The sequence below is a fragment of the Rhopalosiphum maidis genome, chromosome 2 (assembly GCF_003676215.2).
Source record: "Rhopalosiphum maidis isolate BTI-1 chromosome 2, ASM367621v3, whole genome shotgun sequence".
Lineage (NCBI taxonomy): Eukaryota > Metazoa > Arthropoda > Insecta > Hemiptera > Aphididae > Rhopalosiphum > Rhopalosiphum maidis.
Window position 1 is genome coordinate 2,086,741 of NC_040878.1, and position 16,623 is coordinate 2,103,363.

Consider the following 16,623-nt stretch of genomic DNA (forward strand, 5'->3'; position numbering starts at 1 on the left):
CGTGCATAAGGACTGCAGAGGTACCGACGGCTCCATTGTCTGCGAAACACAATTATTCGCAACACATCAACACACAACAATATTATTATTATGATTTGAGACGATTTATTAAGATGCATTATAAGTGCCTATATATAACACGGCACATTCTATTTCGATTTTCAGTAATTACTGATATACATAATATACCTAATATTATGTAGTCACAGGAGACCAATTATTAAGGTTTATACTTTCGGTTTTTATTTCTTTCAATTCTGTAATATAATAATAATATAATGTTAGGTATATTCTGCCGATTAAATCCAAGCGCATACACTATTATGCAGTCGCGTAATAATAATAATAGTAATAATAATAAATACATCATCGATGCGTAATGTGCGTACGCACCTATAACAATATTATGACGACGTGGTCGTTGGTCGCGCGCGGTGGTTACTTTCACTACTCGACCGGGCCGGCAGTGGGGAGGGGATCTACGGCGCTGCGACAGCCAAAGGGAAGAGGAAATGATCGCGGACGGACACCGCATCGCCTCGGCCGACCGATAAACGCACGTTCAAACGTCGGCGTGCGTCCACTGAAAAACGGTCAGCCGGTGTTCTTGGCGGCTCTTGTTCGGTGCCCCGCGGATCTGTGTTCGGTCGCGTTGTTTTTGGTTTTTAAAATTTTTCAAATCATTTTGCCGCGTTTTCGATCTCTGACGAGCACACAACCACCGCGAGGTAATCCGTATCGTCGGTTTTTAGCAGTTTTGCAAATATTTTCCTCGTCCGGTTACTGCTCTGCAGCTGTAGTGCGTCTCACCGTCGTCGGTAAATAATACAAAATCGTCGCAATTATAATATAACAAACCGACCGACGTGACATATACGAAGTGTACGACAATACATATACATATACATATACATATATATATATATATTAGGTAGCTGTTCGCCACCACCTCAACAGGACGTCCACAGCAGGTAAATCATCAGTATAACATATGTTATAATTTATTATATTATTATGTGTGTATATCTCAATTCACATACGCTACGCTCGCTTACACACACACACACATATATAAAATATAATATGTGAATCGTGAGTGCATAAAGATATCGGACTACGTCTCTATTGTACACCGGTACGCCTATATGATTTTTATTTACGACCGATTGGACGTAGTTGTACGTGTATGTCGGCCCGTCTGAGAGATCTATCGATCGATTTATCTTACCCATCTCGTGCGTTTCGAATGCGACGATTTGATTCACCACGCCGGGATGGTCGTCGAGAAAATAATGCTATGTGGTGCCGACCACCGGCACTGCCGCCACCACCACCTGCACTGGCACATACGTAGTAGGTATATAGCCTATAGGCTACAATATTATAACATAATAATATTGTGATACTGTATATATAATAACTATATACCTTCCGGTCGTAGTGTTGCCATGATATACACTGTACGGGTTTAATGCAGCGTTATGGACGATATAAGATACATACCTATAATATTATAGGTGTATCGTATTGAAATGTAAGAACGAAAGTGGAATATTAACGACCGCAACCGGTTTACATGGTGCTGCACGTGTTCGTGCGATATCACAGTAATTTCAAAAACTCAGGTTTTGGCGTCATCGGAATTACTGACTTCCGGTTACCATCGCAGTTTTCTTCTTTTAGATAAGGTGTTTTCGATAGTTCTGCTAAAACGTGTACTAAAGTTGCGCAATCGCATTATTCTCGTGCATTGAACACACTCTGTTTGCGAATACGCATTCAGTCGTCTCGCAATAACGACGAAAAATGTCATTTAGACACGTCATTTTATTTGATCCGGTAAAGCAAGAATTATTATAAAATACATATTTTCGTTTCGATAGCTAATTATTATCATTGTTTAAAACAATATCGCGTGTACGTCACAGAGACAGCGCAACAAGACGGCGGCAAAAAAAAAACATCGCGGTGTAGCAATAGCTACAGTTATGTCGTCAGTTTGTACATATGTATCTAAACGCTGTACCCAGTAAAGACAAAATACCAAGTTGTATAAGGCTTTCACCAATAATAATCGGGTTATCATTAAATATTTGCCATTCGTACGTAACTCCAGTCGTGTGGTATTGTCACGTACGCCAATATATTGACTTTAATGGAGCCAACCGTTTGAACTCGTGACCATGAAATGTACCTATATACATCACCGTAAGAACTTCATTTTACATTACTCATCGAGTTCAAAATTATTCGCTCTTATCGAACGTAAAACAAGCAAGTTGAATTGTTTTCGCTTTTTCCGATATATATTTACTCAATGTACACTCATTTCAGTACACGGTGTAATAATTTTACATTAGTAATTAATATAATAACAGTAAAAAAAAAAAAAAAAATTAAATACTTATCTCTCTACTAAAACAGTGTCTGGTCCGTAATTATACTTTGTGATAATGACTACGATAAATTAATGAGATTATTATGTCACATTTTTTTAGTTAATTGAAAAGTGTTATGTATGCTTTGTGCTTTGGGGAAATGAGAGAGTGGCCTTGGCCTTACTTAAGGAGAGGGGATGTTTATGTCACGAAATGACACCATTTTGTGTCCACGCTCATTGCAAAATAGTGTAAAAATAAAATAGTCACGTGCGTGTGGTTAATTATTTTTTTCATTATTATTTAACAAATAATAACATTTTTAAAATGTTCTAAAAAACTATTCCAGTTATGTCTTTCGGACTTGTATTCATATTTACAATTAAAAATAATAGGTTCCAGCATTTACTTAATTGTTGTTGTGAAATAAATCTGAATGACACTGGTAGGTATAATTTATTACAAAAACTTAAATTCAAACAAAATATTTATTCGTTATTTTACACAAGCTTTCGAACGCATAAATGAAAATATAATAGTTTACGTAAAGTTAATGTAAATAAAAAAAAAAAAAAAAATATATTTAAATAAACATAACTACCTATCTTGGGCTTAGAATGTATGATTACGCGTAGGTATACATTATACAAACCATATTATAAATGACTGGTTATAGCTCATAATAATTACAAACTGATAGGTGGATACCTACTTATGGCATTATGGTAAAAGGTTGTATATGTTACACCATTATTAAACACGTCCAACATAATGAAAACGCGATGATTTTCGTTGAATAAATACATCTGTCATTCATGAGCAGCGAGCTCGCACATTATATATTAATATAATATATATATTTACAAAAAAAAAAAATAATAATAAAAAAAATTCCATTTGATAATGCGTCGCCGATTGATTTCATGACTGTCACTGTTCGCATCATTATGTACATCATATGTATAAGTTAAATCTCAATTGTAAATTATTATCATTAAATTTAGTAAATATTAATAAAAAATAAAACTGAAAGTATTGACCATGAACTCTAAATAAGCTACCACTTTAAGTAAATATTGTTCCACGAATCGTGTCATTCAGTAAATTTCTCTTTCACTACATTATAATGCATCTATATAAAAATGTTGATAATTAATTACTTATCGTTTCAAAGCTTTTCAATAGCCAATTTGATTTGTCTCAAGGCGCAGTCATATCGTCCAATATTATGAAAATTCAATCATGCCCTGAATAGTTATAATCGTTATTAATAATATTCACTTGCCGAGAGCTATGCTTCCGATAGTAGGATAATCAAAGAATCCGAATAATCAACCTGTTATTTTTTTTAACACAACCAAAACGTACTGTAAAAAACCAGACTCCACTTAAAATTATTCCGATCGCATCACGCACCGGAACTACACTAAAGAATCTTCTTGTTGGATTCCTACATTCCAACACTTTTATTTTTTATTTTTATTTTTATTTTTTTTTTGATAATCTAGGCCCACATATCGTTACATCAATGATGTAGACATTTTTTCCTGTATAATATGTACATGTGTGTATTCATGACGTGTAGTAAAGAAAATACCACATTTGGGTACCACTGCCAAGTGAATTTTCAATCCTCATTCGTTCGTCGATCACTGTAGTTTACATACGCGTTACAACTAAACAAGGCTAAATATATCACGTGTTTTCAATAGTTCCAAGTTCTTACTGGTTCTTAGTTCTCTCCTAGTTTCTTACATCGTTCAAAGTTAATATGTAAATGTTTTAAATTTGATTGATTTGAAACGAATAATACAAATTTAATATTAGCATTAGTTTTATAAAATTAATATTGATATCAACGTAATAAATACTTTGTTTTAATAATTTTTACTTTTCAAAAATATAATATAGAAATTAAATTAAATTATTTTTAATTTCTGTTTATTAAAGTTATATAATTTAGCTTAAAAACATAACTCATTTATTACAACTAATAAATATTTCAAAATAATAAAAAAATAACAATGAAGTTTAACTCAAGCCCCATAAATTGTTAACTCTGCTTTCCGATCCGGAACATAATTTACACACTCTCAAGTTAAATAATATAAAAAGCAGATTTAGATTAAATCTCACTTTAGCTTATTACGTAATATATATTTTAAAAAAAAAAAACATTTTCTGGGATCTTAAAACATTCCTATTTCTATGTATGTATCGTATTTGAACATAAATAATGGATTTTAAAAACGTCTCCCAACTGAATTTTTAAATATAAATTAAAGACAATTAGCTTCATAAGTGTTCCACTAAAATGTTCTATGGAAAGTAATTATACTTAAGTATATTTTAACACATATTTTTCAAAATGTGATTATGTGCTCGAAAATAAAATCAATAAATATTAACGTTGCATATTTTTAAAGTAATTTTGACGAATTAAATACATTTAATATAATTCATTAACAGTTTATAGTAAGTTATGAAAACAATTACCCTCTTCGACGAGAAATTGGTTTTAACTGTTAATAATAAAGCAACTTTTACTTTCTACGTAATATCACTGATATCCAACGTATCAATCTACCACAGTAACACGATATTAAAATATTAAAATATAGTATAATTCGAAGTATTTACTGCGCACAATGTGTGAGTATACAATAATAGTACTTACCTACTCTGTACTATGCTATTTTCATGTAATCTACGATTTACTTGCAAGTTTAGATAAACAATAATATGCCCAATTTTTAATTCATACAATTTTATGTTCGCAGGATTACTCATCATATTGGTTACGAATAGAATGTGACGTCTAGTCTCAAAATGGTGCACGCAGGCACAGTGCTCATAAGTGCCATAAAGTTCGCAACCAAAGTAGCCGGAGGTGGAAAACTACTGTTTTTGCCTACGTTCTTGGCCGCTTTAGCCTACTACAATTATGATCTGTACGACCCGGAAAACCGTTTGGTGAACGAGAAAAACCTGAGATCTGAGTATGATTTCATAGTTGTGGGCGGAGGATCGGCGGGCGCCGTGGTCGCCAACCGTCTGTCCGCGAACCCGGAATGGAACGTACTACTGCTGGAGGCTGGTGGACACGAGTCCGAAATCACAGACGTGCCAGCCATATCGTTGTACTTACACGGCAGCAAGTATGACTGGAAGTATAAGACGCAGCCGGACAGTTCGGCGTGCCAGGCGATGAAGGGCAATCGGTGCTGTTGGACCCGAGGTAAGGTGATCGGCGGCTCCAGCGTGTTGAACACCATGTTGTACGTGCGGGGCAACAAGCGAGACTACGACAACTGGGAGAGGATGGGCAATCCCGGCTGGGGGTTCGAGGACGTGCTTCCGTACTTCAAAAAATCGCAGGACCAACGGAATCCATACTTGGCAAAAAACACCAGATACCACGCCACCGGAGGTTATCTGACCGTCCAAGACTCGCCGTGGAACACGCCTTTGGGTAAATCAAAATCTCATATTTGATATGCGTAATATACGTTTGGACATTACTCGCGATAACTATGTGTAAAAATATACTATTATTACGCGTGTGTGTCGAATCGTACACGTCAGTTACTTGATGTAGGCAAGCAGATGAGTAGATGGCAATTTGATATTTACGTGAACGTTGAGAAATTCGAAAAGTGGGCGGGTCTTTTTCTTCGTGATATATTCCTAACCACAATCCTCGTCCTTGGTTCAGATGCATCGCCTTATTAAACGAGACGCTTTTATTACCGAGTACAGCGTAAATATTATTATGTCACATTATTGTATCAGTAATACATTGGTTACATGGCCAATGACAGACCGAATACAGTGCAATGACACGCGTAAAGAATTAGTGATTAATTTTTGTATTGTGTTAACACACAATCAATTATTTAAACACGGTAATTAATAATAGTTGGTAAAATCGAGCTTGTTTTATATGTATTAAGAACAATAAAGTAATAATCCAACAATCCAACAATATGCTCGCTGTATAGCTGTTAGATCCTACAAACGAACTCTTTTTAAACAAAAAAGTAACTGTTAATGATATTAATAATTATATTGAGAATAAGTCATTTTATAGTGAGTAATTCAGCGAGTTTCCTTTTTTTCCACATTTAAAAATGGTTATTATTTCAACTTTATTTTTTATCCAACTATGTTACCCTTTGTACATAAATAAATAACCTATAATTTTTTCTACTTGAAATTGTTTTTATTTTCATAAATAAATATCACTATCACAATTTTATAGAATATATAAAAAGTATCTATATAAAATAAATATATTTTTAAAATATACTATTAACATTTAACAGTATTTTATTTTATGTCTATAAAATATAAGTTTGATGATGAAGATATTAAAATACATTAACTGGTATGGATAAAATCATATTGATATTTATGATCAAATCGTAAAATGTGATTATTTTTTGTTAAAATTATTATATTATGCATATAAAAATCTAATAATTATTAAGAATATAATATTTTACACGTAATACTGTCAGTATGTTCATATATATATAAAATAGAAAATAAAGATCAAAATTGAAATGTAATCGGCAGGAATGATTTAATCAAATGACTTGCAGCTCAAACCCGTTTATTATTGTACCTAGTAGTTTGATACAATTATTATGTATCGAGTCCGTTTTGAACGCCGTTTCGTGGAGCCGCGAGACTATTATCAGCACTCCAAAAATGGCGTAAGTGACTTGCAGCTATAATATTTTCAAGACTTCCGCAGTATAATATGTCTGTTGAAATACAAACAAATTTTCACGAACTGAGGTGGTGGGACTGGAAGCTTCACAAATAAATAACTGAGTTTTCTATATTGGCTTTGGCGGAGAAGCCTCAACGTATTCGGATATTGCCAAATATCCATTAGCTTCCATAGAAAACGTATATCAAATTGTTATCTGTGCAGTTGAATAAGGTTTCCAATTTTATATAATCGTCTTTTTATGATAATAATATCGCTACAGTTTAACAATCGGGTTTTTTTTATTTTTTTTACAGGTATCGCTTTCTTGCAAGCTGGCGAAGAAATGGGTTACGAGATACGGGATACCAACAGCGACATTCAGACCGGGTACGGGTTGTACCAGTTCACGATGCGCCGGGGTTACCGATGCAGTTCATCGAAAGCGTTTCTGCAACCGGTTAGGCTGCGGAGGAACCTGCACGTGGCATTGTGGTCACACGTGACAAAAGTACTCATCGATTCGGACAGCAAACGGGCTTATGGGGTGGAGTTTGAACGGGACGGCCGAAAGCGGGTTGCTCTGGCCAAACGAGAGGTCATATTGTCCGCTGGAGCTATCAACAGTCCTCAATTGCTCATGCTCTCGGGTGAGGATTCGTGATTATACCAGAAATATATTATTATATTATCGTCTGCCATTTTTTTTTTAACCATAACGTTATATTTTCGAAAATCTATTGCAATTTTAAGTGTAATCAAGACGCTAAACAAATACCTAACCAACAACTTGGAGTTGGATAAAAAAAAAGACATTAAATAAATCATAAAAATATTCGGCTATTATGAAACAAATCAAGCCAAAAAACGTATTTTAATTGATTATCGACTATTACACATACTTTTACTTAAAATTCGTAATCGTAAAATAATTTTCACTTATTTTTATATTAAGAATATTCGATAAAAAAAGAAATAAGGAATATCCTGTTTACGATAATAATAATTATAATTATAATAATATATATATATATATATATTATTATTGATTTTATATTATAATTACACTATACAACGTTATAATACAATTATTATTACGTTAAACGCGAATTACAAACATCATTTAATTATTGTATTAACATTGAACGTGTTTTTTTTTTTTAACCGAACTCAGATTTGATTTTACACACATACTTGAAGTTGCGCAACTTTGCGTGTGCGTCCGCGAACGCTGTAAGATGCATATAATAATATTATACGATAATATGCGGTCGGTTTGTTTTCTGTGTCTACGTGAGCAGATACGCGCACGCAAGGGGATCCGCGTATAGACTTACCACGCGGTGAAAGCAACCGTTTTGTAATCCGGCTTCTGATGACGATTTGCTCGCAGACCGTATAGACCGTATAGGTACTATATACAATTAAAATGATTATGCCACTAGTTTTTTCTTTTTTACATTCCAGGCGTCGGACCGGAAGAACACCTAAGAAGTATCAATATACCGGTAATCCATCATTCACCGGGCGTCGGTGAAAACCTTATGGACCATGTGGCCGTTGGCGGTCTAGTCTTCCCCATTGACTATCCAGTTAGCTTGGTCATGAACCGTGTAGTTAACATACCGGCAGCATTGAGGTAAATTTAAAATATTTTTTGTACCCAAGAGGAAACCGTTTGATTGTCAGACACTGCGGTCGAGCACGCGGTTCCACTAAACGCCTCGTTATACCATTTTTGAAAATGAATCTCATCACTTTGAAAAACAATTTTACAGCCCATACACTGCTACAGTGAAATTACTTTAATAATAGACACGTCTAATGATGATGCAAGTAATAATAATTATTATATTATATAAACGTATATATATATGTGTATATACTATACGTTATACGTAATATAAAAAGATAAGTATAGGTACCTATCGAATATAAGACAAGAGTTATCGAAGTCGGGTGGGTGTTGGAATAATCATTCACTCGCATCACTGCCTTATAAATGATTCGTCATAGGTATCTTATTAAGATTTTGGAACCAATATTGCAAAACTATTATAAACCGAAAACATTACAATTTTTTTAAATTCAAAAAGTGTTTAAGTTTAAATACAATTTTTAAAATATTAAGACAAACTATATATTTTATACAGATGCATAATGTATCTATATTCTATACATGTATTTGTATGAAAACGATTAAAAATAACTAAATAACACATATAATTTCTTAGAGACTTCTACAATCAACATGTTGCCTTCTCGATGATACTTTTTAATTAATTCACGAATTTCGTAATTTTCTAGAAAAAATGAATAATTATCATTTATCACATGTTATCTGTAATAATTTAATTTTGAAATAGTCAAGCTTTACAGAACTTTTTACGAACTCTTTCTAGTACATTTTAATAGATCCTAAAAGTAACATTAAATTTATTGATTTTTCGTTGAATCCTTCTATCTAAAATCTAAATGCGTCTAGGTAGGTCCGCATACGCTAAAAACATTTATGGCATAATATCACGACTGCTTTGATAAGTTACGTCGTATCTACAAATACATACAATGGTAATATTATAGATGGCACATGCGATACCTACATTTCAGCCATCAAAGAACATCTAAATAAATTGCAATAACAGCGGTAAAACGCATACTACGTATCATTATAATATTACACTGCAATTGTAATACGGTTTTAAATAATTAGCTGTCTTCCGACACGTTTGAATAGGCGTTATTAATTATAATTAAATGACGTTTTGTTAAAATTGCGTATCATATCTTATAATCGATAAACCTTAATTGCTTTTTAAGATAGTAATCATATAACAGTTTTGGCCCACATCTCATGATAATAATTCAACTAAATACCAAAAACCGATTTTTCTAATCCATAGAACCTACGTGCCGGGCTACGCGTACGTGTTGTTCTTGTTTATTAATATTTCAATTTAAGTTCATTGGTTGGGATGCCGCAGGTATGCCGTGCTGGGCGAAGGACCGCTGACGTCGTCCATCGGGCTGGAGACAGTGGCATTCATCACGACCAAATACGGTAACCAGTCGGACGACTGGCCTGACATCGAGTTCATGTTGACGTCCACGTCGACCAATTCGGACGGTGGCACGGCCGCCCGGAAGGCTCACTGTCTGCGCGACGATTTCTACAACGAGCTGTTGGGCGACCTTAACAACAAGGACGTGTTCGGCGTGTTCCCGATGCTGTTGCGACCCAAGAGCAGGGGACGCATACTGCTCAGGAGCAACAACCCTCACCAGTACCCGCTGATGTACCACAACTATTTCTCGCACCCCGACGACCTGCGGGTGCTGCGGGAGGGCGTCAAGGCGGCGGTGGCGGTGGGTGAGACGACCGCCATGAAACGATTCGGCGCCCGATTCCACGCCAAGCCGGTGCCCGGTTGCAAGACCCTCGAGCTGTTCACCGACGAGTACTGGGAGTGCGTGATACGTCAGTACACCATGACCATATACCACATGTCGGGTGAGTAGTACCTATGAACCGTGGCGGTTACAGCCATAGTTGGTTCCGATCGGCGCCGTAATGTATTATACATATAGGTACCACAAGAAATTGGGTGCGAGATTTTCAAACAATTCGTAATATAGTTTTATACGTTACAGTTACATAACTACGATTATGTGACGAATAAGATTTATAAAATAATATACGTTTAAAAAAATATGTACCACGCACATTGATTGCATTTGACAATCCTATGGATAAATGATTTAAAAATAAGTTATATCAATTGTAAAATATATTTATTATTATATTGATTTTTGATCCATAATATTATATTATATTTGTTAGCAAAGCCGATTAATTCATTTTGATTTACATTTATGAAATTTGAATCATATAAATATAATTCGTATTATATAAACTTTAATCAGTCAGTTAATCTAGAAGTTTCCAACCTTTCTTCAATGGTAGCACTCAAAAGTATTTTATAAGATTATGAAAATATAGAAGAAAAATATTCAAATTTATCGTAAATGAGTAGCCGGGTGATTTTTAATCAAATATTTTATGATGGATCGCGTCGAAACGATAATAATGCCAAATCAATACTAAACACGCTTGCCATATAATATTTTTTTTTTGGTTTAAATTGTAAAACACTGTAATTATTATGTACGATAGTTATTTATATTTTAAGTAATTTACCGGCACTCTTAATTCAAGTTTGCGGTGCTCTAGTTTGGAACTTTTGGATTTATCTTAAAGTTTTTTTTTTATATTACTGGATTCATAGAACTTATACTGTATACGATAATAAATCTAATCGCTTTAATATCATATTATATATTTGTGTTTCTAATCGTTATGCGTTTTGCAGGTACATGTAAAATGGGGCCGCCTACCGATCCTTTTGCCGTGGTCGATCCCAAGCTCAGAGTGTACGGGATTCAGGGTTTGAGAGTGATTGACGCCAGCATTATGCCTCAGATCACCAATGGTAACATCAACGCCCCGACAATAATGATTGGTGAGAAAGGTTCCGACATGATAATCAATTATTGGAATGGTATTGACGCGAAAAGAAGAAGACGAAGGAGTGCTAATATTACTATTAGTTAGGACCAAGTCCACTCTTTTGAATTTGTAGACTATTTAGGTTAAGTCCTCGATCGTCTCAATACTTATGACAAGTTTTGTTGCTCAATTTTTATAAAAATGTATAGGTAGATAATTAATAAGATCAAACGACTATTATGGTTATACTATTTTTATGGATATCTTCTTCTTTAAACCTTTAAAGTCGCAATTATGGTTTAAACTTTTTTTAAAACATTTTGTAACTTAATGTTGAATTACTTGAAAAACTTATCAAAACTAATTGTATGTTATCATTCACTCTAGTCTAGTTATAAATATTAGTATTATTATCATTACTATTATATTTCTTATTGTTTTAATATATTTCATAATAATTGTGAATCACTTTGATATCTTTGTTGTATACTTACGTATTGTATTAAAATGTATTGAATCATTTATACTCCTTTTTATTTGTATAATAATATGTTGTATGTATAACTAGTAATATTTGTAATCTAACACTGTAAATCAAAATCTTACGAACATGACTTTTGAGTAAATCACATTATTGGACCATTATAATATGTACTTACTTATAACAAAAAATGTATTTATATAGTTATTTGAAATGTATTGGGTATTATGAATTATTTAGAGTGAAATTAAAATTATACAATATTGTTATGTTAATTTTTTTTTTACAAGTATACCTAGCTATTTATAACAATATTTCAAAATGTTGTATTATTATTGTGTTAAAATAATTCATAATACACAATAACTTGTATGTCCATCATTATATTTATGTTTAAATATTATATTTAACTGAGAGTTGAATACTGAAATATTGACATGGAATATAATTTAATTTAGAAATTTTAATTTTAAACACAATATTTATTTCAAATTTAGTTTTTATATTTAATAATACATGAGCTTTCTAACGAAAACATAAAAACGTGTTATCATAGACCTTACCTCATACCATTTTAGTATAATTTATAGGTATGCATTTTATAAATGACAGATAACAGGTTATAGTTCATAATAATTAAAGCTTGAGAATGAATACTGATTAGGTACCTATTATAATATCTACAGATAACTAAAATAAACTAAATTATCAGTTAAGTTATGGATATAAATAAAGCTAATATAACTATAATAAATAAATTCAACTATTTAATTAATATTTATTTAATATATTTTTGTATTAAGAAATATAAAAACTTCTATTTTTCTTTTCGTTAATATGAAAATTAACTCTTTTATGGGACTAATACGGATGGTTTGATTTTAAGGCGTTACAAATAGGCAATTTAGGTATACCCATCATTTCATACTATTTTTAACTTCAAACCGCCGTATGAAATTAACTCTTTAATTTCTATGGCAGAATATTAACTTAAATGTTTATTTTAAACAAATTATTTTCAGACTAAAGTAGTATAGTATTAACGCCGTTCTAAAAATGGATTCAACATTTGATTTTAAATCTAAGTTAGGTTACATACGACACAATATTTATTCCAACTTATTATTTATGTTCGTTAGAGGTACAAATTGATCTTACAATAAAATATGTGTGTATATTATCATAATATTGTTATTGATATACACGATGAGGTGTTACTTTAAGTGTTAAGTGTAAAATTTCAAATATTCAAAATCACTAATGTATTTTACTCAAAATGTTTGAAAATCAAAATATTTTAATATAATATTTAATTTGGATAATAAATAAAAATTACCACATATATGCATGATAATAATATTTTGAAATTAATTATATAAATCTGAATACTTGCTTCGTGGATCAGTGGTCTAGTCGAATATCGGTTATCAGTAGCAATATTTGACAATAATAATAGTGTGTAAGAAAAATTCAGTTACAATAAAATAAATTTGTACTAGGTTATTTGTATTTAGTAATTAATAATTATATTCATATTCATAATTTGATACTCTAATAACTTTGATAACTATAGCTTGTTTGTATATTGTGTACTGATAGTAGTTCTAAGCTTGTAAAATCATTAAGGAAAAAGTTTTTATTTTTAAATTAATTTTGTTGGGATCAATTAGGTATTGTATATATTGAATTCAAATTGATTATTTTTTGTATTAAATTAGGTGTAAATTTGGCCCTCAGGACTTAACTATTGAAGTGTAATATGTCATCTTTACTTTAAAACCATTAAGCGTCATACATGTAACACGTTATTGTGGAGTTATTCGCGGAACTGATTCAAGAATGACCCATGTGCGTCATATATATTCTTTTTTATAGCCAGAGAGCTTCAGTAGTTTTATCAAAAAATTATATTGATTAGTCTTAATGCATCTTCAGTTCAAAGTCAAAACTTTTAAGTGGTAGAATCTACGATAACTATAAAATATAATTAATAATTATAGTATAAATGTATCTATCTACAATTATTATATACGTAATTTTTACGGTTGTGTGGTTGTGTCAATGGTGAGGAAACTCCATTCTATTTTATCTTTGATACTCGTAATAATTTAGCACAAACACGACTCATTTATTGTCAATAAGTGAGTAGTGAACTGACGTATGAAATAGTATCATAATAGACAAATAGTTAAACGTATTTTTAATTTCAAAATTTTCAAAAAATGTTTAACAGAGTTATGGACACTAAATGTATTTATAGTTTAATGATGAGTTCACTTACCTAAACTTAAAATATATAAAAATGGTTATACCTAAACAAAAATAATAATAACCAAATACTTTTTGGCTATAAGCTAGTTCACCTTCATACACCTAGACTAACTAACTTGAACTGAGACGCATTCGACTACGTCAAAAATATGATTTTTTTTTTATTGGAACGTACTCGGATGATACTTCATTTCAATGATCTTGGGACATTAAAATATAAGATTAATTTTAAGGCAATCTTGGGAAACTCCTATTGATCCGACGTACCTAATTGAAAACACCACCAACAATCATATATTATATAATATATACAAAAAACAATACATTTTTTCCATATCAATGATTTTAAACATAAACTTGCAATAACTGTGGTGTAGCCGATGTAGGTAACTAATTAAATACAGATAAGTTGATATAAAAATGCTAAAACTAAGAACACGCTAATAAATATGATCTGCATTGGATCCTTTACACAATAGTTATATATCGTTATCTACATTTAGGTACACATTCGATGTCCAGAAATGGCAGAAATCATCTATATTTTAAACAAATCGATGTTTAACATATTTTGCAGGATGACCTTAACCGTTAGTTAATGGTTTGATTCAATAATTCATTTTTGTGGTTTATTTGCGATAAACGTTAAATTAAATTATGTTCAACAAATATATATTATAAATTTAATGGTTCACCGAATATTTTACTAGAAAAACGTTAAAAACTATAAATTCTTGAATTATATACTTAATAAATGTTATAAAGTTATTCGTTCTTGGACATTAATCAGAAAAAAGTTTTAAGTTAAACGTTCTCATTATTGAATTGTTTTGTGAACGTTTGTAAGACAGAGACAACATATTATGTTGCGTCCTCTTACGTTTTTGTTCTTTAGACGTTTTGAATATTATATTTTTATACCTTATCGGTTTATCGCTATTATGCAATTATTTTATTTTTATTTAATCAATTTAATCAAAAATTAATATCTTTTATAATAGAGAAATAAAAATTAATAATGTTATACACTCTACTATTTGATGTTAATGTCAAATATTATTCTTAAATAATTTAAAATCCCACACGGTTAGAAGTTAGGTACTTTTGATTTGTAACTGTTATTTTTAAAGTTCGGAGAACGGTTTAGTTCGTGATGTTCTCTGTGTTAAAAGTTTGAAAAACATATTACTTAATAAAGTTCGTCGTGTAATTGTTCAAATAACTTATAAGGTTCCTCGTCTCAATTCCTAAAAAACTTATTACGTTATAACGTTTTTCGTGAAAAAATTTAGTATATATAATTGACGTTATTTCATATTATAGACTTTATAACTTAAAGAAACAATTGGTTTCGGTCCACTTTAATTTTGTTTACGAACAATAATAATGTTCGTAAAACATTTTTTTACGGAACCGTTCGGTAAGACGGTAACCCTGATATTTTGAAAGTGTATCTTAGCATGAACGACTCGGTGTAGATTAAGTCAAGGGCAAGGATGTTATGGTAAATAATTTTTTAAATATGAATGGGCTATTTTTCAAAAAATGTATCGCAATTTCAGGTTAGATTAGGTTAAACACAATAATACCTATACTTATTGCCCGCAATTCACTGCAGTATACTTGAAATTAATTTTGTTTCTTCGTAAACGCAATTCGTTAAAAATATAGTTGTGACTGTTATGAGTAGTTATATGCCATGTACATCGTGTATACGCTCCAATACACTCTTAGGCTCATAAACACCAATACTAAACAATTAATAAGTATTTTTCGTCTTAGACGCGTACATTTTAATAAGCACGTAGGTAGTCGATAAATTTGCGACAGGAGATTGCGATTACGTGCACAGTTTTCAAGGACCGTTATAAAGTGAAACGAAAAGTGTATTAAACTTGTACATGCGTGTATATATAATAATATTATACGTAGGTATATTACAGGTATACATACTACACACGAAACCCGAACCCGCCGGGTCGTGACCACTTTCACGTAGGTATACGCGTATATTTATTTACTCGCGTCGGAAGTGAAGTATAAAAAAAAAAAATTTGAACGCACAAATCTTACGGTAATACGCGACGGGAACGTTAATATCGTACGCGGCGGCGGCGGTGGCGGTGGCGGTGGCGGTGGCGGTCTACGTTCAATTCCGCGCGTATAATATAATATAATGTGTAATTTATATATATATATAAATAAATATCACACCATTATAGAAATGCGTTCCCGGTGGTGGGACTCGGGGCCCGGCGAAACTGCCGCA

General features: G+C 32.0%; 1 protein-coding gene across 1 annotated transcript; it reads left to right on the top strand.

The window, feature by feature from the left end:
• The first annotated feature begins 549 nt into the window (after positions 1-549).
• On the top strand, positions 550-12,186 carry LOC113553687 (glucose dehydrogenase [FAD, quinone]). The gene is made up of 6 exons (XM_026957155.1): positions 550-972; positions 5,161-5,850; positions 7,413-7,745; positions 8,563-8,734; positions 10,080-10,606; positions 11,466-12,186. The coding sequence occupies exons 2-6, from the start codon at positions 5,208-5,210 to the stop codon at positions 11,705-11,707; spliced, it is 1,917 nt and encodes a 638-aa protein (XP_026812956.1). The 5' UTR covers positions 550-972; positions 5,161-5,207; the 3' UTR covers positions 11,708-12,186.
• Positions 12,187-16,623: the final 4,437 nt, after the last annotated feature.